This window comes from Brassica rapa, chromosome A01, assembly GCF_000309985.2.
Source record: "Brassica rapa cultivar Chiifu-401-42 chromosome A01, CAAS_Brap_v3.01, whole genome shotgun sequence".
NCBI classification, from domain to species: Eukaryota; Viridiplantae; Streptophyta; class Magnoliopsida; order Brassicales; family Brassicaceae; genus Brassica; species Brassica rapa.
This window is the reverse complement of record NC_024795.2, coordinates 28,428,495-28,455,536: the sequence shown is the minus strand read 5'-3', so window position 1 is coordinate 28,455,536 and position 27,042 is coordinate 28,428,495. Positions and strand designations below refer to the sequence as shown.

The following is a 27,042-nucleotide window of genomic DNA, read 5'->3' as shown; positions in this document are numbered from 1 at the left end:
GGAATTGGGGTCCGACCATGGCGGTTTCTCCAGATCTGTAGTCACCAGTTGCCTTGGTGGGACGGTGAGGTTCGTGGAGGCGCGACAGGCTGCGGAGTCGGCTTTTTGGGTGGCTAGGTGTTCAGATCTTTCATTTTAGATCTATTTGGTGAGATCTATCCTTAGCTGGTTCTGATGGCGCGTGATCTCTGGAGTAGGCTCTTTTGTGGCAGATCTGATTCACCGGTCTGTGTCAGCAGGGGGAGGTGGTCGTGGGGTATTGCTCTCTCCCTTGGTGTCTCGGGGGTAGCAGCTTCTTCAATCATCCCCAAGTTGGACTTCGTGGGTTTTGCTCGCTTGGTGCGCGACGGTGTTGAAAATCTTGGCGGTGTCAGGTGTATTCTCCCGGCGGCGCGTGTAGCTTAAAGGATGGTTTTAGGCACGTGGAGGTGTCTGGTACTTAGGCGTCAACTGTCTCGTCAAGCTGCTCCTTCTTTGTCCTCTCCGGTTCACGGCATTGGTGTTTGAGTGCCCGTCTCCTGGCTGTGAGCTTTCTGGGTTTCTTGGTTTTTCAGGATCTTGTTCTTCATCTTCGTGGTCATTCATTCTGTCTCGACTGTCCCCTTTTCATGTGAGGAAACTCTCTCTTGTTCTAAGAGAAGTATCGTGGGTGGTGTCTTATCGGGTTCGTGGTCATGGAGCCCCGTTTTTCTCCTCCTGGACGGCGCGATTAAGGATGTATCATCCCAGTGTCGAGGTGCCTCATTTGATTGCCCTTGGCAGATACAGTCTTGTTCCTCTCAGTGCAGGTTTTGTAGTCTCTTTCATCAAGCAGCTTTCCTTAACGCCCGTTTTTCGTCCAGTGGGTTTGCCTGTGTCTCGTGCCCTTCAGGTATGAAGCCCCTCTCCTTCTGTGTGCTTATTCGTCAGAGGTTTTTCAAGTATGGACTTGAGTGAGGTAGCTCCAGCTCCTCTCAGGATTAACAGCAGCGTGACGACATTAGGATGTAAGACCCGGAGTTGCATGTTCAACTTGTCTGTGTGTCAAACCATTTTAGAGCTGTCTGCTGTTTGTCGTACCATTTTACTTGGGTCTTTCTTGTGAGCCTCTGTTTATCCCCTTCTAGGGCTGTTTCAAATCGGATTTAGAGTCTTTGTTTTTCTTATTTCTCAGCTGTTTTGTTTTATTGTTTCTGTTTCTCATGTTAAACTCTGTAACCTTCTTCTCTGTTTTAATATGAAAGCCAGTTAAAAAAAAAAGAATGCCTTTTTTTTTAAAGAAATTAATTACTATACGTGTAGGGTTGGACTATATAGTGATATTTAGGGCTTTCACTGGACCTATTATAAAAATCTGGCCCAGTTTTTGTTACACCGAAACCCTAATTCCCACTTTTTGTCTATATATATGTAATATGTGTACTTTCTCTCCTTTTGCTTTTTTGTCAGAGAGTTAAGATTTAGTCTGATACAGAGGACGAATCTTACAACTCAATCGTTTTTCTTCTTTTATTTTTGTGATCGTCTGATAATCGTTTTTCTGTATAGTATTATCGATTCTTCTAATCCCTTTTTCCAGATCTACAAACTCACCCCGTTTGTTTTGACTTTTGAAGGTTGTTTCAGATCTACAAACAGCTAATTGGGACGAATCCTTTTTTTTTTAGTTTGATTTTTGAGGGCTGTTTACAACATTTTTCTTCATGGATTCCATGTCCTCGATTTCCGCTCTGCAGCTCTCCCTTTCCACCTCTTTCACCGCGCTCCACTTCCTTCCCTTCCCATTTCACCCCACCCTTTCCCCGACTTCCCCTCCGCAACTCTCCCTTTCCACCCCTTTCACCGCGCCCAACTTCCTTCCCTTCCCATTTCACCCCACCCTTTCCCCGATTTCCCCTCCGCACCTCTCCCTTTCTACCTCTTTTTTTGTTTTTTTTTTTTGAATTTGAGTTGTTCTTGTTTTATTTTCCTTTGTGTCTATATGATTCTTTTGCTCTCCAATCTGCTCCTATGATGATCCGCGATCCGCCAAGCTACTCCTATGACCCGCGATCCACCAAGAAGCCCAATGGGCCATTATTTGATGGCCCAGCCCACAATCTGGCAAGTTTGATGCGTCCGTGAGAAGCAGCCCAGCCCACAATCAATTCTCCATGGCCCAACCCACAATCTGGCGAGTTTGATGCGTCCTTGAGAAGCAGCCCAGCTCACAATCATTGCTTCATGGCCCAGCCCACAATCTGGCGAGTTTGATGCGTCATTGAGAAGCAGTCCAGCCCACAATCATTGCTCCATGGCTCAGCCCACAATCCTAGTGAGCATCCCACTTGTTGACCTAGCTCTCTGTCTCTATATAAGGTAACACTCAACTTTTCACACTCATCTTTTTAATCAAAAGACAACGAAAACCTAACTTGTCCCCACTTTTCAAAATGTTTCGAATCGCCATAGTGTTTCTTCGCCACTCCCGCACGGCTTCTCGCTCCCCACTCTTTCCACCCGCCATCACCACTTCCTTCACTTCCATTTCACCCCACCCTTTCCCCGACTTCCCCTCTGCAACTCTCCCTTTCCACTCCTTTCACCGCGCTCCACTTCCTTTCCTTCCCATTTCACCCCACCCTTTCCCGGACTTCTCCTCCGCAACTCTCCTTTTCCACCCCTTTCACCGCGCTCCACTTCCTTCCCTTCTCATTTCACCCCACCCTTTCTCCGACTTCCTCTCCGCAACTCTTCCTTTCCACCCCTTTCACCGCGCTCAACTTCCTTCCCTTCCCATTTCACCCCACCCTTTCTCCGACTTCCCCTCCGCAACTCTCCCTTTCCACCCCTTTCACCGCGCTCAACTTCCTTCCCCTCCCATTTCACCCCACCCTTTCCCCGATTTCCCCTCCGTAGCTCTCCCTTTCCACCCCTTTCACCGCACTCCACTTCCTTTCCTTCCCATTTCACCCCACCCTTTCTCCGACTACCCCTCCGCAGCTCTCCCTTTCCACCCCTTTCACCGCGCTCCACTTCCTTTCCTTCCCATTTCACCCCACCCTTTCCCCGACTTCTCCTCCGCAACTCTCCTTTTCCACCCCTTTCACCGCGCTCCACTTCCTTCCCTTCTCATTTCACCCCACCCTTTCCCGACTTCCCCTCCGCAACTCTTCCTTTCCACCCCTTTCACTGCGTTCAACTTCCTTCCCTTCCCATTTCACCCCGCCATTTCCCCGATTTCCCCTCCGCAGCTCTCCCTTTCCACCCCTTTCACCGCGCTCCACTTCCTTCCCTTCCCATTTCACCCCACCCTTTCCCCGACTTCCCCTCCGCAACTCTCCCTTTCCACCCCTTTCACCGCGCCCAACTTCCTTCTCTTCCGATTTCACCCCACCCTTTCCCCGATTTCCCCTCCGCAGCTTTCCCTTTCCACCTCTTTTTTTGTTTTTTTTTTGAATTTGAGTTGTTCTTGTTTTATTTTCCTTTGCGTCTATATGATTCTTTTGCTCCCCAATCTGCTCCTATGATGATCCGCGATCCGCAAAGCTACTCCTATGACCTTACTCCTATGACCCGCGATCCACCAAGAAGTCCAATGGCCCATCATTTGATGGCCCAGCCCACAATCTGGCAAGTTTGATGCGTCCGTGAGAAGCAGCCCAGCCCACAATCAATTCTCCATGGCCCAACCCACAATCTGGCGAGTTTGATGCGTCCTTGAGAAGCAGCCCAGCTCACAATCATTGCTTCATGGCCCAGCCCACAATCTGGCGAGTTTGATGCGTCCTTGAGAAGCAGCCCAGCCCACATTCATTGCTCCATGGCTCAGCCCACAATCCTAGTGAGCATCCCACTTGTTGAACTAGCTCTCTGCCTCTATATAAGGTAACACTCAACTTTTCACACTCATCTTTTTAATCAAAAGACAACGAAAACCTAACTTGTCCCCACTTTTCAAAATGTTTCGAATCGCCACGGTGTTTCTTCGCCACTCCCGCACGGCTTCTCGCTCCCCACGCTTTCCACCCGCCATCTCCACTTCCTTCACATCCCATTTCACTCCATCCTTTCCTCGACTTCCCCTCTGCAACTCTCCCTTTCCACCCCTTTCACCGCGCTCAACTTCCTTCCTTTCCCATTTCACCCCACCCTTTCCCCGATTTCCCCTCCGCAGCTCTCCCTTTCCACTCCTTTCACCGCGCTCCACTTCCTTCCCATCCCATTTCACCCCACCCTTTCCCCGACTTCCCCTCCGCAACTCTTCCTTTCCACCCCTTTCACCGCGCTCAACTTCCTTCCCTTCCCATTTCACCCCACCCTTTCCCCGACTTCCCCTCCGCAGCTCTCCCTTTCCACCCCTTTCACCGCGCTCCACTTCCTTCCTTCCCGTTTCACCCCACCCTTTCCCCGACTTCCCCTCCGCACCTCTCCCTTTCTACCCCTTTCACCGCGTTTCACTTCATTCCCTTCCCATTTCACCCCACCCTTTCTCCGACTTCCCCTCCGCAACTCTCCTTTTCCACCCCTTTCACCGCGCTCAACTTCCTTCCCTTCCCATTTCACCCCAACCTTTCCCCGATTTCCCCTCCGCAGCTCTCCCTTTCCACCTCTTTCACCGCACTCCACTTCCTTTCTTTCCCATTTCACCCCACCCTTTCTCCGACTACCCCTCCGCAGCTCTCTCTTTCCACTCCTTTCACCGCGCTCCACTTCCTTCTCTTCCCATTTCACCCCACCCTTTCCCCGACTTCCCTTCCGCAACTCTCCCTTTCCACTCCTTTCACTGCGCTCAACTTCCTTCCCTTCCCATTTCACCCCACCCTTTCCCGGACTTCCTCTCCGCAGCTTTCCCTTTTCATCCCTTTCACCGCGCTCCACTTCCTTCCCTTCCCGTTTCACCCCACCCTTTCCCGGACTTCCCCTCCGCAGCTCTCCTTTTCCACCCCTTTCACTGCGCTCAACTTCCTTCCCTTCCAATTTCACCCCACCCTTTCCCGGACTTCCCCTCCGCAGCTCTCCCTTTCCACCCCTTTCACCGCGCTCAACTTCCTTCCCTTCCGATTTCACCCCACCCTTTCCCCTACTTCCCCTCCGCAACTCTCCCTTTCCACCCCTTTCACCGCGCTCAATTTCCTTCCCTTCCCATTTCACCCCACCTTTTCCCCGATTTCTCCTCCGCAGTTCTCCCTTTCCACTCCTTTCATCGCGCTCAACTTTCTTCCCTTCCCATTTCATCCCACCCTTTCCTCGATTTCCCCTCCGCAGCTCTTCCTTTCCACCCCTTTCACCGCGCTCAACTTCCTTCCCTTCCCATTTCACCCCACCATTTCCCCGATTTCCCCTCCGCAGCTCTCCCTTTCCACCCCTTTCACCGCGCTCAACTTCCTTCCCTTCCCATTTCACCCCACCCTTTCCCCGACTTCCCCTCCGCAGCTCTCCCTTTCCACCCCTTTCACCGCGCTCCACTTCCTTCCCTTCCCATTTCACCCCACCCTTTCCCCGACTTCCCCTCCGCAACTCTCCCTTTCCACTCCTTTCACCGCGCTCAATTTCCTTCCCTTCCCATTTCACCCCACCCTTTCCTCGATTTCTCATCCGCAGCTTTCCCTTTCTACCTCTTTCACCGCGCTCAACTTCCTTTCCTTCCCATTTCACCCCACTATTTCCTCGATTTCCCCTCCGCAGCTCTCCCTTTTCACCTCTTTCACCGCGCCCAACTTCCTTCCCTTCCCATTTCACCCCACCCTTTCCCCGACTTCCCCTCCGCAACTCTCCCTTTCCACCCCTTTCACCGCGCCCAACTTCCTTCCCTTCCCATTTCACCCCACTCTTTCCCCGATTTCTCCTCCGCAGCTCTCCCTTTCTACCTCTTTTTTTGTTTTTCTTTTTGAATTTGAGTTGTTCTTGTTTTATTTTCCTTTGTCTATATGATTCTTTTGCTCTCCAATCTGCTCCTATGATGATCCGCGATCCGCCAAGCTACTCCTATGACCTGCGATCCACCAAGAAGTCCAATGGCCCATCATTTGATGGCCCAGCCCACAATCTGGCAAGTTTGATGCGTCCGTGAGAAGCAGCCCAGCCCACAATCAATTCTCCATGGCCCAACCCACAATCTGGCGAGTTTGATGCATCCTTGAGAAGCAGCCCAGCTCACAATCATTGCTTCATGGCCCAGCCCACAATCTGGTGAGTTTGATGCGTCCTTGAGAAGCAGTCCAGCCCACAATCATTGCTCCATGGCTCAGCCCACAATCCTAGTGAGCATCCCACTTGTTGACCTAGCTCTCTGTCTCTATATAAGGTAACACTCAACTTTTCACACTCAACTTTTCACACTCATCTTTTTAATCACAAGACAACGAAAACCTAACTTGTCCCCACTTTTCAAAATGTTTCGAATCGCCACGGTGTTTCTTCGCCACTCCCGCACGGCTTCTCGCTCCCCACGCTTTCCACCCGCCATCTCCACTTCCTTCCCTTCCCATTTCACCCCACCCTTTCCCCGATTTCCCCTCCGCAGCTCTCCCTTTCCACCCCTTTCACCGCGCTCCACTTCCTTCCCTTCCCATTTAACCCCACCCTTTCCCGGACTTCTCCTCCGCAACTCTCCTTTTCCACCCCTTTCACCGCGCTCCACTTCCTAGCCTTCTCATTTCACCCCACCCTTTCTCCGACTTCCCCTCCGCAACTCTTCCTTTCCACCCCTTTCACCGCGCTCAACTTCCTTCCCTTCCCATTTCACCCCACCATTTCCCCAATTTCCCCTCCGCAGCTCTCCCTTTCCACTCCTTTCACCGCGCTCCACTTCCTTCCCTTCCCATTTCACCCCACTCTTTCCCCGACTTCCCCTCCGCAACTCTCCCTTTCCACCCCTTTCACTGCGCTCAACTTCCTTCCCTTCCCATTTCACCCCACCATTTCCCCGATTTCTCCTCCGTAGCTCTCCCTCTCCACCCCTTTCACCGCACTCCACTTCCTTTCCTTCCCATTTCACCCCACCCTTTCTCCGACTACCCCTCCGCAGCTCTCCCTTTCCACCCCTTTCACCGCGCTCCACTTCCTTTCCTTCCCATTTCACCCCACCCTTTCCCTGACTTCTCCTCTGCAACTCTCCTTTTCCACCCCTTTCACCGCGCTCCACTTTCTTCCCTTCTCATTTCACCCCACCCTTTCCCCGACTTCCCCTCCGCAACTCTTCCTATCCACCCCTTTCACTGTGCTCAACTTCTATCCCTTCCCATTTCACCCCGCCATTCCCCGATTTCCCCTCCGCAGCTCTCCCTTTCCACCCCTTTCACCGCGCTCCACTTCCTTCCCTTTCCATTTCACCCCACCTTTTCCCCGACTTCCCCTCCGCAACTCTCCCTTTCCACCCCTTTCACCGCGCTCCACTTCCTTTCCTTCCCATTTCACCCCACCATTTCCCCGACTTCTCCTCCGCAACTCTCCTTTTCCACCCCTTTCACCGCGCTCCACTTCCTTCCCTTCTCATTTCACCCCACCTTTTCCCCGACTTCCCCTCCGCAACTCTTCCTTTCCACCCCTTTCACTGCGCTCAACTTCCTTCCCTTCCAATTTCACCCTGTCATTTCCCCGATTTTCCCTCCGCAGCTCTCCCTTTCCACCCCTTTCACCGCGCTCCACTTCCTTCCCTTCCCATTTCACCCCACCCTTTCCCCGACTTCCCCTCCGCAACTCTCCCTTTCCACCCCTTTCACCGCGCCCAACTTCCTTCTCTTCCGATTTCACCCCACCCTTTCCCCGATTTCCCCTCCGCAGCTTTCCCTTTCCACCTCTTTTTTTGTTTTTTTTTTTGAATTTGAGTTGTTCTTGTTTTATTTTCCTTTGCGTCTATATGATTCTTTTGCTCCCCAATCTGCTCCTATGATGATCCGCGATCCGCAAAGCAACTCCTATGACCCTACTCCTATGACCCGCGATCCACCAAGAAGCCCAATGGGCCATCATTTGATGGCCCAGCCCACAATCTGGCAAGTTTGATGCGTCCGTGAGAAGCAGCCCAGCCCACAATCAATTCTCCATTGCCCAACCCACAATCTGGCGAGTTTGATGCGTCCTTGAGAAGCAGCCCAGCTCACAATCATTGCTTCATGGCCCAGCCCACAATCTGGCGAGTTTGATGCGTCCTTGAGAAGCAGCCCAGACCACATTCATTGCTCCATGGCTCAGCCCACAATCCTAGTGAGCATCCCACTTGTTGAACTAGCTCTCTGCCTCTATATAAGGTAACACTCAACTTTTCACACTCATCTTTTTAATCAAAAGACAACGAAAACCTAACTTGTCCCCACTTTTCAAAATGTTTCGAATCGCCACGGTGTTTCTTCGCCACTCCCGCACGGCTTCTCGCTCCCCACGCTTTCCACCCGCCATCTCCACTTCCTTCACATCCCATTTCACCCCACCCTTTCTCCGACTTCCCCTCCGCAACTCTCCCTTTCCACCCCTTTCACCGCGCTCAACTTCCTTCCCTTCCCATTTCACCCCAACCTTTCCCCGATTTCCCATCCGCAGCTCTCCCTTTCCACCTCTTTCACCGCACTCCACTTCCTTTCCTTCCCATTTCACCCCACCCTTTCTCCGACTACCCCTCCGCAGCTCTCTCTTTCCATCCCTTTCACCGCGCTCCACTTCCTTCTCTTCCCATTTCACCCCACCCTTTCTCCGACTTCCCTTCCGCAACTCTCCCTTTCCACCCCTTTCACTGCGCTCAACTTCCTTCCCTTCCCATTTCACCCCACCCTTTCCCGGACTTCCTCTCCGCAGCTCTCCCTTTTCATCCCTTTCACCGCGCTCCACTTCCTTCCCTTCCCGTTTCACCCCACCCTTTCCCGGACTTCCCCTCCGCAGTTCTCCTTTTCCACCCCTTTCACTGCGCTCAACTTCCTTCCCTTCCAATTTCACCCCACCCTTTCCCGGACTTCCCCTCCGCAGCTTTCCCTTTCCACCCCTTTCACCGCGCTCAACTTCCTTCCCTTCCGATTTCACCCCAACCTTTCCCCGACTTCCCCTCCGCAACTCTCCCTTTCCACCCCTTTCACCGCGCTCAATTTCTTTCCCTTCCCATTTCACCCCACCTTTTCCCCGATTTCTCCTCCGCAGTTCTCCCTTTCTACTCCTTTCATCGCGCTCAACTTTCTTCCCTTCCCATTTCATCCCACCCTTTCCTCGATTTCCCCTCCGCAGCTCTCCCTTTCCACCTCTTTCACCGCGCTCCACTTCCTTCCTTTCCCATTTCACCCCACCCTTTCTCCGACTTCCCCTCCGCAACTCTTCCTTTCCACCCCTTTCACCGCGCTCAACTTCCTTCCCTTCCCATTTCACCCCACCATTTCCCCGATTTCCCCTCCGCAGCTCTCCCTTTCCACCCCTTTCACCGCGCTCCACTTCCTTCCCTTCCCATTTCACCCCACCCTTTCCCCGACTTCCCCTCCGCAACTCTCCCTTTCCACCCCTTTCACCGCGCTCAATTTCCTTCCCTTCCCATTTCACCCCACCCTTTCCTCGATTTCTCCTCCGCAGCTCTCCCTTTCTACCTCTTTCACCGCGTTCAACTTCCTTTCCTTCCCATTTCACCCCACTCTTTCCTCGAATTCCCCTCCGCAGCTCTCCCTTTTCACCTCTTTCACTGCGCCCAACTTCCTTCCCTTCCCATTTCACCCCATCCTTTCCTCGACTTCCCCTCCGCAACTCTCCCTTTCCACCCCTTTCACCGCGCCCAACTTCCTTCCCTTCCCATTTCACCCCACTCTTTTCCCGATTTCCCCTCCGCAGCTCTCCCTTTCTACCTTTTTTTTTGTTTTTTTTTTTGAATTTGAGTTGTTCTTGTTTTATTTTCCTTTGTGTCTATATGATTCTTTTGCTCTCCAATCTGCTCCTATGATGATCCGCGATCCGCCAAGCTACTCCTATGACCCGCGATCCACCAAGAAGTCCAATGGCCCATCATTTGATGGCCCAGCCCACAATCTGGCAAGTTTGATGCGTCCGTGAGAAGCAGCCCAGCCCACAATCAATTCTCCATTGCCCAACCCACAATCTGGCGAGTTTGATGCGTCCTTGAGAAGCAGCCCAGCTCACAATCATTGCTTCATGGCCCAGCCCACAATCTGGCGAGTTTGATGCGTCCTTGAGAAACAGTCCAGCCCACAATCATTGCTCCATGGCTCAGCCCACAATCCTAGTGAGCATCCCACTTGTTGACCTAGCTCTCTGTCTCTATATAAGGTAACACTCAACTTTTCACACTCATCTTTTTAATCACAAGACAACGAAAACCTAACTTGTCCCCACTTTTCAAAATGTTTCGAATCGCCACGGTGTTTCTTCGCCACTCCCGCACGGCTTCTCGCTCCCCACGCTTTCCACCCGCCATCTCCACTTCCTTCCCTTCCCATTTCACCCCACCCTTTCCCCGATTTCCCCTCCGCAGCTCTCCCTTTCCACCCCTTTCACCGCGCTCCACTTCCTTCCCTTCCCATTTAACCCCACCCTTTCCCGGACTTCTCCTCCGCAACTCTCCTTTTCCACCCCTTTCACCGCGCTCCACTTCCTAGCCTTCTCATTTCACCCCACCCTTTCTCCGACTTCCCCTCCGCAACTCTTCCTTTCCACCCCTTTCACCGCGCTCAACTTCCTTCCCTTCCCATTTCACCCCACCATTTCCCCGATTTCCCCTCCGCAGCTCTCCCTTTCCACCCCTTTCACCGCGCTCCACTTCCTTCCCTTCCCATTTCACCCCACCCTTTCCCCAACTTCCCCTCCGCAACTCTCCCTTTCCACCCCTTTCACCGCGCTCAACTTCCTTCCCTTCCCATTTCACCCCACCATTTCCCCGATTTCCCCTCCGTAGCTCTCCCTCTCCACCCCTTTCACCGTACTCCACTTCCTTTCCTTCCCATTTAACCCCACCCTTTCTCCGACTACCCCTCCGCAGCTCTCCCTTTCCACCCCTTTCACCGCGCTCCACTTCCTTTCCTTCCCATTTCACCCCACCCTTTCCCTGACTTCTCCTCTGCAACTCTCCTTTTCCACCCCTTTCACCGCGCTCCACTTCCTTCCCTTCTCATTTCAGCCCACCCTTTCCCCGACTTCCCCTCCGCAACTCTTCCTTTCCACCCCTTTCACTGTGCTCAACTTCTATCCCTTCCCATTTCACCCCGCCATTTCCCCGATTTTCCCTCCGCAGCTCTCCCTTTCCACCCCTTTCACCGCGCTCCACTTCCTACCCTTCCCATTTCACCCCACCCTTTCCCCGACTTCTCCTCCGCAACTCTCCCTTTCCACCCCTTTCACCGCGCCCAACTTCCTTCCCTTCCGATTTCACCCCACCCTTTCCCCGATTTCCCCTCCGCAGCTTTCCCTTTCCACCTCTTTTTTTGTTTTTTTTTTTGAATTTGAGTTGTTCTTGTTTTATTTTCCTTTGTGTCTATATGATTCTTTTGCTCCCCAATCTGCTCCTATGATGATCCGCGATCCGCAAAACTACTCCTATGACCCTACTCCTATGACCTGCGATCCACCAAGAAGCCCAATGGGCCATCATTTGATGGCCCAGCCCACAATCTTGATGCGTCCGTGAGAAGCAGCCCAGCCCACAATCAATTCTCCATGGCCCAACCCACAATCTGGCGAGTTTGATGCATCCTTGAGAAGCAGTCCAGCTCACAATCATTGCTTCAGGGCCCAGCCCACAATCTGGCGAGTTTGATGCGTCTTTGAGAAGCAGCCCAGCTCACAATCATTGCTTCATGGCCCAGCCCACAATCTGGTGAGTTTGATGCGTCCTTGAGAAGCAGTCCAGCCCACAATCATTGCTCCATGGCTCAGCCCATAATCCTAGTGAGCATTCCACTTGTTGACCTAGCTCTCTGTCTCTATATAAGGTAACACTCAACTTTTCACACTCATCTTTTTAATCAAAAGACAACGAAAACCTAACTTGTCCCCACTTTTCAAAATGTTTCGAATCGCCACGGTGTTTCTTCGCCACTCCCGCACGGCTTCTCGCTCCCCACGCTTTCCACCCGCCATCTCCACTTCCTTCACTTTCCATTTCGCCCCACCCTTTCCCCGACTTCCCCTCCGCAACTCTCCCTTTTCTCCCCTTTCACTGCGCTCAACTTCCTTCCCTTCCCATTTCACCCCACCCTTTCCCCGATTTCCCCTCCGCAGCTCTCCCTTTCCACCCCTTTCACCGCGCTCCACTTCCTTCCCTTCTCATTTAACCCCACCCTTTCCCGGACTTCTCCTCCGCAACTCTCCCTTTCCACCCCTTTCACCGCGCTCCACTTCCTTCCCTTCCCATTTCACCCCACCCTTTCCCCGACTTCCCCTCCGCAACTCTCCCTTTCCACCCCTTTCACCGCGCCCAACTTCCTTCCCTTCCGATTTCACCCCACCCTTTCCCCGATTTCCCCTCCGCAGCTTTCCCTTTCCACCTCTTTTTTTTTTTTTTTTTGAATTTGAGTTGTTCTTGTTTTATTTTCCTTTGTGTCTATATGATTCTTTTGCTCCCCAATCTGCTCCTATGATGATCCGCGATCCGCAAAGCTACTCCTATGACCCTACTCCTATGACCCGCGATCCACCAAGAAGCCCAATGGGCCATCATTTGATGGCCCAGCCCACAATCTGGCAAGTTTGATGCGTCCGTGAGAAGCAGCTCAGCCCACAATCAATTCTCCATGGCCCAACCCACAATCTGGCGAGTTTGATGCGTCCTTGAGAAGCAGCCCAGCTCACAATCATTACTTCATGGCCCAGCCCACAATCTGGCGAGTTTGATGCGTCCTTGAGAAGCAGCCCAGCCCACATTCATTGCTCCATGGCTCAGCCCACAATCCTAGTGAGCATCCCACTTGTTGAACTAGCTCTCTGCCTCTATATAAGGTAACACTCAACTTTTCACACTCATCTTTTTAATCAAAAGACAACGAAAACCTAACTTGTCCCCACTTTTCAAAATGTTTCGAATCGCCACGGTGTTTCTTCGCCACTCCCGCACGGCTTCTCGCTTCCCACGCTTTCCACCCGCCATCTCCACTTCCTTCACATCCCATTTCACCCCACCCTTTCCTCGACTTCCCCTCCGCAACTCTCCCTTTCCACCCATTTCACCGCGCTCAACTTCCTTCCCTTCCCGTTTCACCCCACCCTTTCCCCGACTTCCCCTCCGCACCTCTCCCTTTCCACCCCTTTCATCGCGTTCCACTTCCTTCCCTTCCCATTTCACTCCACCCTTTCCCCGACTTCCCCTCCGCAACTCTTTCTTTCCACTCCTTTCACCGCGCTCAACTTCCTTCCCTTCCCATTTCACCCCACCCTTTCCCCGACTTCCCCTCCGCAGCTCTCCCTTTCCACCCCTTTCACCGCGCTCCACTTCCTTCCCTTCCCGTTTCACCCCACCCTTTCCCCGACTTCTCCTCCGCACCTCTCCCTTTCCACCCCTTTCACCGCGTTCCACTTCCTTCCCTTCCCATTTCATTCCACCCTTTCCCCGACTTCCCCTCCGCAACTCTCCCTATCCACCCCTTTCACCGCGCTCCACTTCCTTCTCTTCCCATTTCACCCCACCCTTTCCCCGACTTCCCTTCCGCAACTCTCCCTTTCCACCCCATTCACCACACTCCACTTCCTTCCCTTTCCATTTCACCCCATCCTTTCCCCGACTTCCCTTCCGCAACTCTCCCTTTCCACCCCTTTCACCGCGCTCCACTTCTTTCACTTCTCATTTCACCCTACCCTTTCCTCGATTTCCCCTCCGCAGCTCTCCCTTTTCATCCCTTTCACCGCGTTCAACTTCCTTCCTTTCCCATTTCACCCCAACCTTTCCCCGATTTCCCCTCCGTAGCTCTCCCTTTCCACCCCTTTCACCGCGTTCCACTTCCTTCCTTTCCCATTTCACCCTACCCTTTCCCCGACTTCCTCTCCGTAGCTCTCCCTTTCCATCCCTTTCACCGGGTTCCACTTCCTTCTCTTTCCATTTCACAGAAAATGTAACCAAAGAAATCACATCTAAACCAGCTTAATTATCATGTCTTGTGGATAATTACGTCGAAAAATGACATGAGAAATATATCGACCATGAAATGAAAATAAGATAAATTTTTTAGGATAGTTTTTTTAAAAAATTTTGTCACAAAAGTAACATTCAATAAAAAAATTATCAATATATTTTTAACTAATATTTACTTACGGTTTAGAGTTTTGAAGTTTTGGGTATAGAGTTTCAAATTTTAAAAGATTAAAATTAAAATTTTTAAAATAAAAAGAAGTTATTTTGGTCATTTCTTTCTTTAAATTTATTTTTATGACAAAAACTTAAAAAAAAAATTATTTGAGAGAATTGTCTATAAAATAATATTTTCTATTCAAACAAAAAAATATATCGACCATCACCATGTCGTCTTATTAATCGTGCCGCTATATAAACACTGCATCTAGCTTATTTTTTAATTTTCCATTAATTAAATGTCGATTTCTTAACTAATTAAGAATATATATATATTAAAGTCTAGAAAACATGTGAATCTTTAAAAAAAAAAAACATAAACTAATTAGAAAAAGAGTTATTTTCATTCTAAGACACTTTATGTCTTTTTATTACATTCTAAGACACTTATTACTACGGAGGTAGTTTTTAGTGTTTATTGACCCTCTTGCCCTCAACTAAGCGAAACTAGATGATGACTTTCGGTTTACTTTTTTTTTTCAGTTAGAATAATTTGAATTTTGAATTTGTTTAAAATGGTGAAACCAAAACAATAATAAATTTTTTAATTTTCACGACATTTTTTTTAACTACAAATTCTTATCTTCTTATCACAATTACCAAGACAAAGAATGTAAACGCAGTTATCGGCCGGAAACAAAAGTACGACGACGGAGACGTTGTTTGATAATAACATCTCGTCTACTTGATTCCTCTCTCGTCTACGCCATAGCTCCTCCACGCCAAGCTCTATGGTCTTCAATTCTTGGTTCCACCTGTTGTATACACCACAGCTCCTACTCGCCGTGCTATCTGACCCTCCTCCGTGACCTGCTTCTCACCGCCGACTCACGTCTGCGCCAATCTGCCATGGCAAACTTCTCCACCATGGGATCTCCTAGTCGCTGCCTCATCCGCCGTACAAGCAATACCTCCACGTCGTTCCACCGCGCCCAGCTCCACCGCCGTTGCCATCCAGAGTCGTCGTCACTCGGGTTCTCTGGATCGAGAGCTCAGCGACAATGGATAATTTTCTCATAATTTAACCGTTAGTCCTTCAAGTTCTTCCTTTTTTTGTTTTGTCCCTAAAGTTTTATCATGTGCAGAGTTTTGTCTTCGTTTTTTTTTGGTGGATCTTCCTTATGTAATTCTTTGGTCAAAAACACTCTTGCTAGTTGTTGTTATCAACTAAGGTAGAAGAAGTCAGTTATTGGTTTTTTGTTGGTTCTATAACTCGTAGTCTCTTAGCATAAAAGAGTTCAATTTCCTTTGGTGTTTCTGCAATTGTAAAGTGACTGTTGTATTATTGTTTTGTTAATATTCAAATTATAGTGTCTGCGCGATGGTGTACATATTTAGTAGCGTCTGCGTGTACACACGTAGAAAACTTAGTATGTAGGCATGCATGTTTGAGTGTGGATATGTAAACAGTATACTAGAGCTTGTATGTGTGCGTGTACACATGTAAAAAACTTGGTGTGTAGACATTTTTGAGTGTTGATATGTACCATGATGTTTTAGCAAGCGGCATTACTTTTGTGTGAAACCTTTGTCTCATAAGTATATGTGAAAATAGATGTACAACCATATAATAATATCCATGTGTACACGGTTATAATGATATCCACATGTACAACCATTGTATGATATTATGTGTATGTGTGTACAGAATCAAAAGGTGCTTGTAAAGTTCATGGAAAATGCAGATTGTTTTGAGTCCAGCTCATGATTGGTTATCAGCTAAACGTTGTTGATAGTAGTGGAATCACTCTTAGCACTGTTCAAGAGGAGGTGAAGTTAATGTGCCTCAAGTTCTATGTATAGCAATAACTACTGCAATTTCAATACTTTTCTTTTTGAATTAGTTGTGTACACTATTTGCAATTTTGATACATTTGATATTTCAGAAAGCATCATTATTTTTGTATGACACGTTTTCTTAGTCAATATCAATTTACATATGAATAAATTATTAAGTATGAAGCTGTCTAAACAAAATGATTGATACTGATAAAAAAATAAAACTTACTGTAAAATGAAATAGCCTCCAAATATGTACAAAACCATATAGTAGTATCTATATGTACACTGTTATAAGGTATCCATATGTACAACCTTATAACAATATCCATGACTATGTCATATGTCTACATATGTACAATCGTTATAGTTATACTGTACACAATTTTATTTGTGTAACATGTACACGATTATATATTGAAATATATATTCTTGGTGTACACATACAAATATATATTCTTGGTGTACACATACAAATGTATTTTTAAACATGTTCACACGATTAAGCAACGAGGGATTTAACTTTGATCTGAGCAAAACACAAGTCCAACTCTTTCTTGTGAAGATCTTCCATACACTATCCGTAAGCATAGACTGCTAAGTTTTCGGTGCTGTTGACTACTTGGCGGTAGCCTTTAGCTTCCACAAGTGGAGAGATGGCGTCTATGGCGGTAAAGAATTTGGTGACGATGAGACTTCTTTGCTGCGGCGTCGTTGTTATGTTACTACACATCAAGTCTAGAAACAATTATCTAAGAGATTATGGACAATAATATAAGATTTTGGATTCATCTGTAAAAAAAAAGTAACGACGAAGAAGATGAATCAAGAGTAATTAACTAAATATCATTGGATTTATCTTGACCATTCATATTAAAAAAACAAAAGTAAATCTGATGGTTGAAAAATTAGACAGATATATGTCTTGTCAAGATGTGGAATGGATGATCTTAGCCGTTGAGAGGTATGAGAGATGTGTGGCTGAGGTTAAGTCCCGCCACATGTGTAGTTAGGTTAGTCAACTATGTCTTTAAGATTAAATTGAATCAGTTAACAATGAACTACAAAGTTGAAATAAAGTGTCCTTGTAGAAGAAAGTGACCTATCATGATATTAAAAGATGAAAAGTGACTCTGAGTGATATTATTTCTTAGAAAAACGCGCATTTCTCCTCCTCCTCCTCGGCTTCTCAATCACCGATCAAATCCGCGGCCGAAGGAGACACACAAAATGGCTATGGCTAGGGCAACGTCTGGCCCCGCCTACCCTGAGAGATTCTACGCCGCCGCGTCTTACGTCGGCTTCGACGGATCTGACTCCTCGGCGAAACACGTCAGCTCGAAATTCTCCGACGACACTTCACTAATTCTCTACGCGCTCTACCAGCAGGTCAGCCACACTCACGATTGTGAATTTTCACGAGATCTCTGTTGTTTGATCTCATCCAAAATGTTATCAAGTTACTCTGCTTAGTTAAATGTTGCCTTGAGATTTGATTATCGATTTTGATCGAAAACGAGATCGTAATATTTTTTTTTCATTAATCAGATGATCTCCTTGAATTGTAGTTTACTTAGATCTTGATTGGTTATATAACACGTGACTATGTAGCGTTCTTGTATCATCGGTGCTGATTAGTGTTTGTTATGTATTGTGCTAATTAAGTGATTAATATGTAAACAGGCTACTGTAGGACCGTGCAACACTCCGAAACCTAGTGCGTGGAGACCAGTGGAGCAAAGCAAGTGGCAAAGGTTTTTGATTCTTTGCTGTGTATATGCTTGAGTTTGGAATCATACTTCTAGGAAGAAGCTTTGTGATCAATATCAATTATTAAAGTAGAAGAATTTTTATTTGTATTTACATCCATCGGTTGGGATTGCCTACCTATGATTTCGTTACAATTCTACATCATTAAGCTTGTTATTGCTTAGGATCGTTTTAAGGGAGACAGGCATGGAACGTTATTCTAGGACCACCGAGCTTGTTCTAAATCATTTACATATTTATTTAGTTGGCAGGGGCTTGGAACCATGCCCTCCATTGAGGCAATGCGTCTGTTTGTGAAAGTTCTGGAGGTAAACGGACAGAGCCTAATGACTATGGGCTAAGTTTTTAGACTTGACTGGAGCAGAGGCTTACTTTCTTTCTTATTGCTCACTTTATTTCAGGAAGAAAATCCTAGCTGGTATTCGAGGGCATCTAATGATATTCCAGATCCTGTCGTGGATGTTCAGATCAGTGTGAGTTTTGTATTCCATGGGATTCTGTGTCCTTTCCTTAGGGAAGAAAAGATATTGAGTCTTTAAGTGCAATCGTTCCCTGTAGCAGACAACAAAAGATGAGCCTGTTGTTGAGAACGGGAACTCATTTAGCGAGACAAAGACAGTTTCTGCTGAGAATGGGCATTTGGCAGAAACCCAAGATAAAGATGTAGTCTCGGAAGACCCAAATACTGTTTTTGTATATAACCAGTGGACTGCACCCCAAACATCAGGTCAGCGGCCGAAACCCCGTTATGAGGTAATACTTTTCTCCCAGTTTTGGAATAAAAGTAAAAGGTCTGTCATTCATGAATCCTTTGCACTTTCTAACTATTGATTATCATATTGCTTCAGCATGGAGCAGCAGTTATTCAAGATAAGATGTATATATATGGTGGAAATCACAATGGCCGTTACCTTGGTGATCTTCATGTAAGCAACTCAGATGATGCATAAACATAAGCCGATGGTTTAGTTCAAGTATTCAGTTTCATTTTAGTTCCCGCTAACAATCTTCTCTGGAATGTATACAGGTTCTAGATTTAAAAAGTTGGACTTGGTCAAGAGGTGAAACCAAGGTTGCAACTGAATCAGAGGAAACATTTCCAACACTACTATCTCCTTGTGCTGGTCATTCTTTGGTGAGTTTTTTTTAACTTCGTTGCGTTTTGTATTGGTTTCGACCTTTTGGGTTTGCGGCTTAGAAATATTCAGGAAAGCGGTTTCAACTATAAAGGAAAGTTGACTCTTCATGAAATCCACTTGGTCTATTATTTTTCTCATGCCTTCTTTGTTTGTTTTGTAGATACCATGGGACAACAAATTGCTGTCTATCGGTGGTCATACTAAGAATCCCTCAGAATCTATGCAAGGTAAGCGTTTATATACCTTCCAAGACTGTTATTTGCAAATATCTTATGGGAGCTTTCTGTGATCTTAATTATTACAATCAATTTTCTACTGTTTCCTGTCACAGTGAGGGTCTTCGATGCCCATACCTGTACATGGTCAATGTTGAAGACATATGGGAAACCACCGGTATATCTTCACTTCTCTCATGTTATTTCAATTTTTTCACATTTCGTTGCATGGAATATTCCAGTCTTGGTGAACAAATATTTGTTTGGTTTCTTGAACTGAAACTTTGTTTGTCATTTTCTCTTGCTTTTAGGTTTCACGTGGAGGCCAGTCAGTCACAGTCGTGGGTAAAACCTTGGTGATATTTGGTGGACAAGATGCAAAGAGATCACTTCTGAACGATTTGCATGTACTTGATCTAGAAACTATGACCTGGGATGAGGTAGATTCCATGTAAGGTTTCAAAACATTTCTGCATTTTTTCTCTCTTTCGAAGAAGTCAAACCCATTTAAGATTAGATATATAACAAGCAAAAGATTTTAGAAAGCCACCACTTACTCCTTTAACATTGTTAATGAAAGATTTGCAATCAGGGTTTAAACTGTTGTCAACTTGCAGAGGTGTATCTCCGTCTCCGAGGTCTGATCATGCTGCTGCAGTGCATGCAGAACGTTACCTTCTTATATTTGGCGGGGGTTCACATGCTACATGTTTTGGTGATCTGCATGTCCTCGATTTGCAGACTGTAAGTTAAGCTTAGCTTATATTGTTTCAGCATCCTTTCGGACATTCTTTATCAGCATCCTTTCGGACATTCTTTATCAGCATCTGACATAACTATCACATATAGATGGAGTGGTCAAGACCAGCACAACAAGGCGAGGCACCAACTGCCCGATCTGGACATGCTGGCGTGACAATTGGGGAGAACTGGTTTATTGTTGGTGGCGGTGATAACAAGAGCGGTAGGTTTACTCATTTTTCCTCGGAGATTCTCTCTTTTCTACTTTGGCTTTTTGTTTATTCGTGTTTGTGCTGACTGATTGTGCTGCGACCTGATAAATCACTGCAGGGGCATCTGAAAGTGTTGTACTAAACATGTCAACTCTTTCATGGTCGGTAATTGCTTCAGTTGAAGGACGTGTACCTCTAGCTAGCGAGGTAGTAAAACGAATAGGCTTTATCAATTTTAATTTCCAGATAATTATAATAAAGGGCAAATCTTCATTTTCTTTTATATTGACAGGGATTAAGTTTAGTGGTGAGTTCATACAACGGTGAAGATGTACTAGTAGCTTTTGGTGGATACAATGGACGTTACAACAATGAGGTAGGGAACTATGTTGTAAAACCATAAGAGTACCATTCTCTTGAATTTACCCTCAGTTCTGCTTATAATTACTCCTCTGGCGTTAGATTAATCTACTTAAACCAAGCCACAAATCAACACTGCAACAAAAGACTATAGAAGCGCCTTTGCCAGGTAGTCTTTCTGCTGTTAACAACGCCACAACCAGAGACATCGAGTCAGAGGTGAGCCAAGAAGGCAGAGTACGGGAAATTGCCATGGACAATGTTAGCCCTGGATCAAAGGTACCTTCCCTCAATCTTGATCAGTGTTATCCAGTTAGCTAGCTTGTTGATAGGTTGCTGATAGTGATTGTACCGTACATTATATAGTTACCCAAGTCGAGATTATCATCATTTCTTTCTCTTATGTTGATGTTTGGTAATGAATCTCCTTCAGGTTGAAGTAAACAATGAACACATTATTGCGACTCTTAAATCGGAGAAGGAAGAGCTGGAGGCATCACTGAACAAGGAGAAGTTGCAGACTCAACAACTAAGGCAAGAGTTATCAGAAGCCGAATCACGAAATGCAGATTTGCACAAGGTAATAAATAAATAACATTTTCACCCTTCTTGGAAACAAAAGCCCAAAAACAAAAAAAAATAAATTGGTGAACCGTTTGTTTATAAGCCATTGTTTGTTGTTGACATTTTATCTTTGTGCTATAGGAACTTCAGTCTGATCGTGGTCAGCTTCAAGCGGAACAATCAAGATGTTTTAAACTTGAGGTATATATTCCATAACCCACATCTCTTTCATACCATGACTTACAGAAGATAGAATCTAAGTAAAAGCCATGTGAATCAATCTCTGTCATCTGTTGTTTGATAAGCTTCATCAGGCTATTAGGAGCAAAAAGCAAAGCAGATTTAGCAAAACCTAACTCGATCTCCTTACTATTGAATGTGCAGGTTGATGTTGCAGAGCTAAGGCAAAAGCTTCAAACGTTGGAAACACTACAAAAGGAACTGGAACTCCTCCAACGCCAAAAGGCTGCCTCTGAACAAGCATCAACGAACGCTAAACGTCAGAGCTCCGGTGGTGTCTGGGGTTGGCTTGCTGGAAGCCCTCAGGAGAAGGATGATGATTCGCCATAGTTTGTATTTTTCTTTTTTTGGTTTCTTCTTCCAGTAAGATCTTTCATTACCCTTCCTTTTTTGAGCTTTATATTAGCCTTTTTTTCTATGTTACTTATGATTCGTGTTATATCTCTGTTATACAACTTATCACTAGATAGAATAGTGTATTTATAAGAAAATATTTTTGTATACAACTTTCTTTTTTTTCAAACAAACGTAGCCAGCTTTCGGTATTGCTGGGCTATTTCTTTTTTTGAAAAACAAGTACATAATAAATAAATACTATTGAAATAATTACATCATATAACTTAAGCGATAAATTCTAGAGTTCTAGATTCTCTTTGTATAAAGATACGAATAAATCCTAATCCACTAAAGAATCAAAACAACCATTATAACAAATTATAAATATATTAATTAATTCATCAAATCTCATGTTTCTAACGAAGTACTCCTCTCTCTTCTCTTTTATGTTCATTCTTCTATTGATTCTTCACACAAACGATGATCGATTACTACCAACCAGTAGAGATTAACATAGTCTCGGCTCAAGATCTCGACTCCATAAACCTTTTGTTCAGACCAACCGTCTATGTTTCCGTCTCGGTAACACGTGGTTCACGTGACAAGCAAGTCACACCAGCTGCTGTTTGCGAGAAGAAACTCTTACGATGGAACCATCGTATGAAATTTTATATAGAAGACGACAAGATTCAAAGGAATGACTCAGTGTTTGTGTTTCAAATCAAGGTTAAGAAGTTTTATGGGTCTACAGAAGTTATTGGAAAACTTTTCGTACCGTTAAAGCAATTGATTCACTTGAATGAAGAGAAGACTATAACTGAGCATACCAAAATCGATTATCAGGTGATTACCGAGTCTGGAAAACCAAAGGGTTGTATATGTTTAGGGTTTAGTTTTGGGAGTGTTTTTAAGGGACAAATTAGCGGTTGTGACTCGGATAGTAATGTTGGGGTTTGTGAGGATTGTAGATTAGGAGCTTGGGGAATTATTAAAGATGTGCCATCTGCTCCTTGTGAAGGCGATATCTATGCTTGAGAAATCATTTTTTTCTAATATTTCCCATAGCTTATTATTTTCCATATTTTTTTTAGGTCAAAGATGATTGATCATGATAAATTATTTTGAATAGATCAGCGATAGTTTATTTTGATAACAAGGGAAATATATTGTATTCTTGATTCTTCTAAACAAACTGATTATTGTTATATTATAGAGTTTGAAAATTAACTGACGCATGGACCAGTGCACATGTATAATCTCTTATAAAAAACTAGTATGTCTCCCGTGCTACGCACCGGGCATTATTATTTACTAATTTTAAAATTATACTAGATTCTGACCCGCCCTTCTGAAGGGCGGGTATACTTTTTTTTAATTTTTTTAAGAAATTTAATTTTGGTATTTATGTTTTTTGTAAAACCGTTAGAAAAAATATTTATGTTTTTTTGTAATCATAATTTAATTTAATATAATTTTTGATAACTATATTAAATATATCAAGTTCCATAATTATACACTTATGTCATATACATTTTAGAAATTATTTTTTAATTTTATTCCAAAAATTTGCAAAATATTATATTTTCTTAATAGTTACCTATCATAATTAGTTAAGAATATTCGTATAAAAAGAACCAATTCGAAATCATCCCGGAAATTAAAGTCTCATAATCTAATAGCATATATACTCAAACAGTTTTTAAAATATTATATCCGAAAACCAATATCAAACCCAACCTACACCGAAAACGGAAAAATGTTTGAAAAATTAATTTTTTATATATTTTGTTACAAAAAAATATATGTATATATATATATGTATATCTTGATGCAAAAGTCAATGAACCATTGTGGTATAGTGGTAGAAGACACGGCTATTATCAAAGATTATATGGGTTCGCAGCATGATCTGTTTTTTTAGATTTTTATTTCTTTTTTTCTCGCTAATGGCAAATATGTAAATACTTTATCTTCTCCATTTATCAAGGTTTCTATCTTTCTGCAATTTTTTTCCACCGCCGCAAACATAATCGACCTAATTTTTTGATGTTTCCTTTTCATTTATGCATCAAAATTGAAGATTTGTTAATTATCATCCAGTTTTAAACATCTTAACACACAAAAACTTGAATGATTTTGATAAACTTGATTTCACTGCCTAGCACTCAATGTTTTTGAACGATATATGTAAATAGGTTAATCAATAATCCAACTATTGCAGTTGAAGAGAAGCACAATTTCTTGCCAATAGGAAACTTAGACTCATAGTTTACAAATAACTGCATGAATAATTTCTGAGAACATGACTGTTTTTTTTTGCTGAATTTCTGCAACTCTATTAAATCATGAAAAATTGATTGTTAGACTTTTGCAGGAAGAAGCATAACTGGTTTCGTTATAGAACTTTATATAAAGAGAACGTGGTTAGTTTTTAAGTTAAAGTAAATACAGTTATAGAATATTTTTAAGTTAATGTAAATACAGTTATCAATAGATGTAATATTGATATTAAAAATAATTATTGGACTAAACTAATATCAACTGGACATGTTCCAGCTTTAATAGTATTGATAATATATAGAATTTACAATAAATATGTTATTGATGTAAAAAATGTTATTTTGAAAGTTAATAATTTGTTCAGACTATTGATGTCATTACTTCTTGTAGTCTTTCTGTTCATCTCTTATGTTTTTTTGTCTTTCTTCATTTTCAGTGATATATTTACTAAGAAGTTTTTATTTTTGCTATAAAAAATTGCTAACATTACATAATGAGATAAAAACGCAAACGGGTATATTGATTCAAAAGTATACCAAACTAATGTAGCCACGTTTTATAAGATTATGAATATGGAAGACGAACTTGAGGCTAAGGTCTTGATCTGAATAGCAGATATAGGCCCTTCTTTTGTTTCTTCTCCACCTAAGTTTTTAAGTCACATATTTTACACCAGATTACTTATTTTTTTTTAATAAGAACCACATTAAATTTTTCTTCTGGTGCTTCTCAAATTTATCAGGGGCCTTGTTACTCCTAACTAAGTGTGCATTAAGATGAGCTTTGTACTTTCATTATTTGAATTGTCACCACCAAAAAAAAAACATATTTCAGTAAATTGTGAATTAATTTATTCCACTTTTCAAATGTTATTAACCTGATTGGTTAGGTTAACCTTTTGTATCACGATACTGCATCAAAATACGTAGATTTCCCAATATCTAGAACAACAAAAGAAATGAAATAGAAACTATAAGTAGGTGTTTGATAAAAAAAAATAAAACTATAAGTAGGTGAGAGCATAGAAGAAAAAAGGTTCATGACCAAATTAACATTACACAAATTACCAGTTTAGCAAAAAAAAAACATTACACAAATTATGATATGAGTGACGAAGTCTTACTAACCTGGGTTTCAACTTTCATCGTCAACTTTTCTGCAACCTTCGCCAAAGAAATTCTGGGTTTTTTGTCTTCTTTGAAAAGAACTTATCTCGAAAACTATTGCTGTTCAACTGCTTAGCCAGAGATTATATCCATTCAGAATTGTACTCTCGTCGGAAACCAATCCATCTATCTAGTTAAAATTGCAATTTCTTCAGACTTAGAGAGAGAGTAAGTGGAATCATGAGAATTTAGGAAACTGCAATGAATGTACGTAAAGATAAATTTGAATTTATACCATAGTGAGTAAAATCTCAGAAAGATTAACAGTTCCAAAGATCGTGATGGTGTAGTGTGAGAAATAAAAGGGATTTTATTTGATGTAGATTTTTATTCTATATTAAAAACAAATAGAAACAGTTTAAGAAACAAAACAGCTTTATTTTTTTATTTTTTTGCATTTAATATTTTCTTTAAACGGAATTGTTTTTTATTGCTTTTAGAAAATTTTCCATGTGGCAATTATTTTTTTTGTTCTTTTAAAGTTTTTACACATGGCAATTTCTGATTCATCGTGCGACTTGCGCTTTAGTATATAAGGGATAGGAATGGAAGCTTGAGAATTACTATCATGTAAAGACCAATAAGTCATATAAAATCTAAAACTCCCACTACAAAATAAATCCCCCATTGCATTAGCAAACTCTTTAAGCTGATCTATCTTCCCTCAATCTGGTAGAGAGTATAAAAAGAGAATTGACGAGAATTCACTCAAGGAGACAAGATGTTAGTTTTATTTAAGTATAAAAATTAAGAAATAAGTTTACAGTTTTAAGCGTAATACTTCTTTTCTTTGGCAAGAAAAAAAAATTACATGAGTTGTAAGCGTAATACTTCTTTTCTTTGGCAAGAAGAAGATTTCTTCCTGAAATTGATTGAAAATGTTAGTAGTTTTCTTTTTCTTAACATAATTATTAAATTACATAGTTGAACTATGTTTGAATGATATGATACAAACTTAGAAAAATTTATCCGGTTAAGAGATTTAACAATTCATTATATCGATTGCAAAAGAAGTCAGAAATTATATTTGATGTTCAAATAAGAAAAACTCATGTTAACTCATCCAACTTTCTTGGGCCTGAACATTGAAAATGAAAATAAAACTTAAAGGGAGTTGCTCTGTCTTTACATAGCACATCTAAGTAAACAAAAATGCAGCTGACTAAACTATATATATCTACCAAAAACATCTCTATACTTTGAACAAAGAAAACAAGAAAAAGTTCCATATACAGTTAGAGACGCATGAGCCCCTAACCCTCCTCAATATTCTACAAACATGTTCCAAAATCCCTAACAATCACAAAGATCATCGATGGTTCTTGTCATATATATACGTTGTGTTAGGTGCTTCATCCATTATAATCAAACTTGATCCCTTTCATGCAACATTTATGGAGTGCATGATGTGTTTTCACTCATGTTTTGTCCGTAATCTATTTGGTTTTCTTTGTAACTTGACATTATCCCAACACACTTTGAAACTCTTAATCTACACATGCTCTTGTTATCTGTCTCATTGCTTTACCTCTAAACACAACAAAGTGTTCATACATGTGTTTCAATCGCATAACCATATCCTTTTACAATCTTTTAGAAATTCAGAACTTTGGGAACTGGTTACATTCATTATTTCAAAAAAAAAAGAAAGCTCTTTCTTTAGAAAATAAAAAATTTCTTCAAATTGATAAAAGATGTAGAATATGAAAGATGGTCCCCATAACTTGGATTCTTTGCTCTTCTCGTTTGATTTCCTTATAATTGGTATCTTATTCGTGATAGCCTCATAGAAAAATGAGCTTTACGTTTTCGTGTTATGTATTCTCTTCTTCGCGCCTTCCATCAATTATTACGTATGATAATTTTTTACCTTAGTGCTAAATTGCTCCAAAACAATATAAAAAGACTTGTCGTCGCCTATCTAATCATTACTACATTTTATAAACATCAACTACCATATGATATATTTGTAAGCAATCTATCAAGAAAAAACAATCGATTAAACCAAATGTTTAACATCAG

The 27,042-nt window shown here is 43.6% G+C and overlaps 3 protein-coding genes across 6 annotated transcripts; 2 read left to right on the top strand and 1 right to left on the bottom strand.

The window, feature by feature from the left end:
• Nucleotides 1-3,577: 3,577 nt before the first annotated feature.
• LOC117127173 (collagen alpha-1(VII) chain-like) lies at nucleotides 3,578-15,172 on the bottom strand. Its single transcript, XM_033276614.1, has 8 exons — nucleotides 15,051-15,172; nucleotides 14,819-14,973; nucleotides 13,777-13,962; nucleotides 13,516-13,713; nucleotides 9,147-9,773; nucleotides 8,980-9,062; nucleotides 4,653-5,538; nucleotides 3,578-4,568 (listed from the first exon to the last, which is right to left on the bottom strand). Exons 1-8 carry the CDS (start codon nucleotides 15,170-15,172, stop codon nucleotides 4,270-4,272), a joined length of 2,556 nt encoding a protein of 851 aa, XP_033132505.1. The 3' UTR covers nucleotides 3,578-4,269.
• LOC103848945 (acyl-CoA-binding domain-containing protein 4) lies at nucleotides 12,093-21,794 on the top strand. 4 transcript variants are annotated; one of them, XM_033290789.1, is made up of 18 exons: nucleotides 12,093-12,876; nucleotides 17,681-17,751; nucleotides 18,012-18,075; nucleotides 18,169-18,240; nucleotides 18,329-18,520; nucleotides 18,616-18,693; nucleotides 18,795-18,902; nucleotides 19,067-19,133; nucleotides 19,238-19,299; nucleotides 19,433-19,572; nucleotides 19,739-19,865; nucleotides 19,971-20,085; nucleotides 20,193-20,281; nucleotides 20,367-20,450; nucleotides 20,537-20,713; nucleotides 20,868-21,014; nucleotides 21,140-21,199; nucleotides 21,383-21,794. In XM_033290789.1, the coding sequence occupies exons 3-18, from the start codon at nucleotides 18,031-18,033 to the stop codon at nucleotides 21,566-21,568; spliced, it is 1,749 nt and encodes a 582-aa protein (XP_033146680.1). In that variant the 5' UTR covers nucleotides 12,093-12,876; nucleotides 17,681-17,751; nucleotides 18,012-18,030; the 3' UTR covers nucleotides 21,569-21,794. The 4 variants fall into 4 exon arrangements, with proteins under 4 accessions (XP_033146680.1, XP_033146676.1, XP_009124023.2 ...); XM_033290785.1 differs by having other exon boundaries at nucleotides 18,326-18,520; XM_009125775.2 differs by lacking the exon at nucleotides 12,093-12,876 and adding an exon at nucleotides 17,129-17,386.
• Nucleotides 21,795-21,992: 198 nt separating this feature from the next.
• Nucleotides 21,993-26,724, top strand: LOC103848944. The gene has a single exon (XM_033291650.1). The coding sequence runs from the start codon at nucleotides 22,055-22,057 to the stop codon at nucleotides 22,607-22,609; it is 555 nt and encodes a 184-aa protein (XP_033147541.1). The 5' UTR covers nucleotides 21,993-22,054; the 3' UTR covers nucleotides 22,610-26,724.
• Nucleotides 26,725-27,042: the final 318 nt, after the last annotated feature.

What these genes read in the sequence shown, in the direction of transcription:
- LOC103848944 (XM_033291650.1), top strand. Translation starts at nt 22,055, where the DNA reads ATGATCGATTACTACCAACCAGTAGAGATTAACATAGTCTCGGCTCAA.
- LOC117127173 (XM_033276614.1), bottom strand. Translation starts at nt 15,172, where the DNA reads ATGGCAACGGCGGTGGAGCTGGGCGCGGTGGAACGACGTGGAGGTATT. An exon ending in AAGGAAGGAAGTTGAACGCG is followed by an intron (nt 13,714 to 13,776) that starts GTGAAAGGGATG and finishes GGGTGAAATGAG; the next exon opens with AAGTGAAAGAAGTGGAGCGC. An exon ending in AGTGGAGCGCGGTGAAAGGG is followed by an intron (nt 9,774 to 13,515) that starts GTGGATAGGGAG and finishes ACAAAAAAAAAG; the next exon opens with GTAGAAAGGGAGAGCTGCGG.
- LOC103848945 (XM_018655978.2), top strand. Translation starts at nt 17,228, where the DNA reads ATGGCTATGGCTAGGGCAACGTCTGGCCCCGCCTACCCTGAGAGATTC. An exon ending in AGACATATGGGAAACCACCG is followed by an intron (nt 19,300 to 19,432) that starts GTATATCTTCAC and finishes TCTTGCTTTTAG; the next exon opens with GTTTCACGTGGAGGCCAGTC. An exon ending in ATGTCCTCGATTTGCAGACT is followed by an intron (nt 19,866 to 19,970) that starts GTAAGTTAAGCT and finishes TATCACATATAG; the next exon opens with ATGGAGTGGTCAAGACCAGC.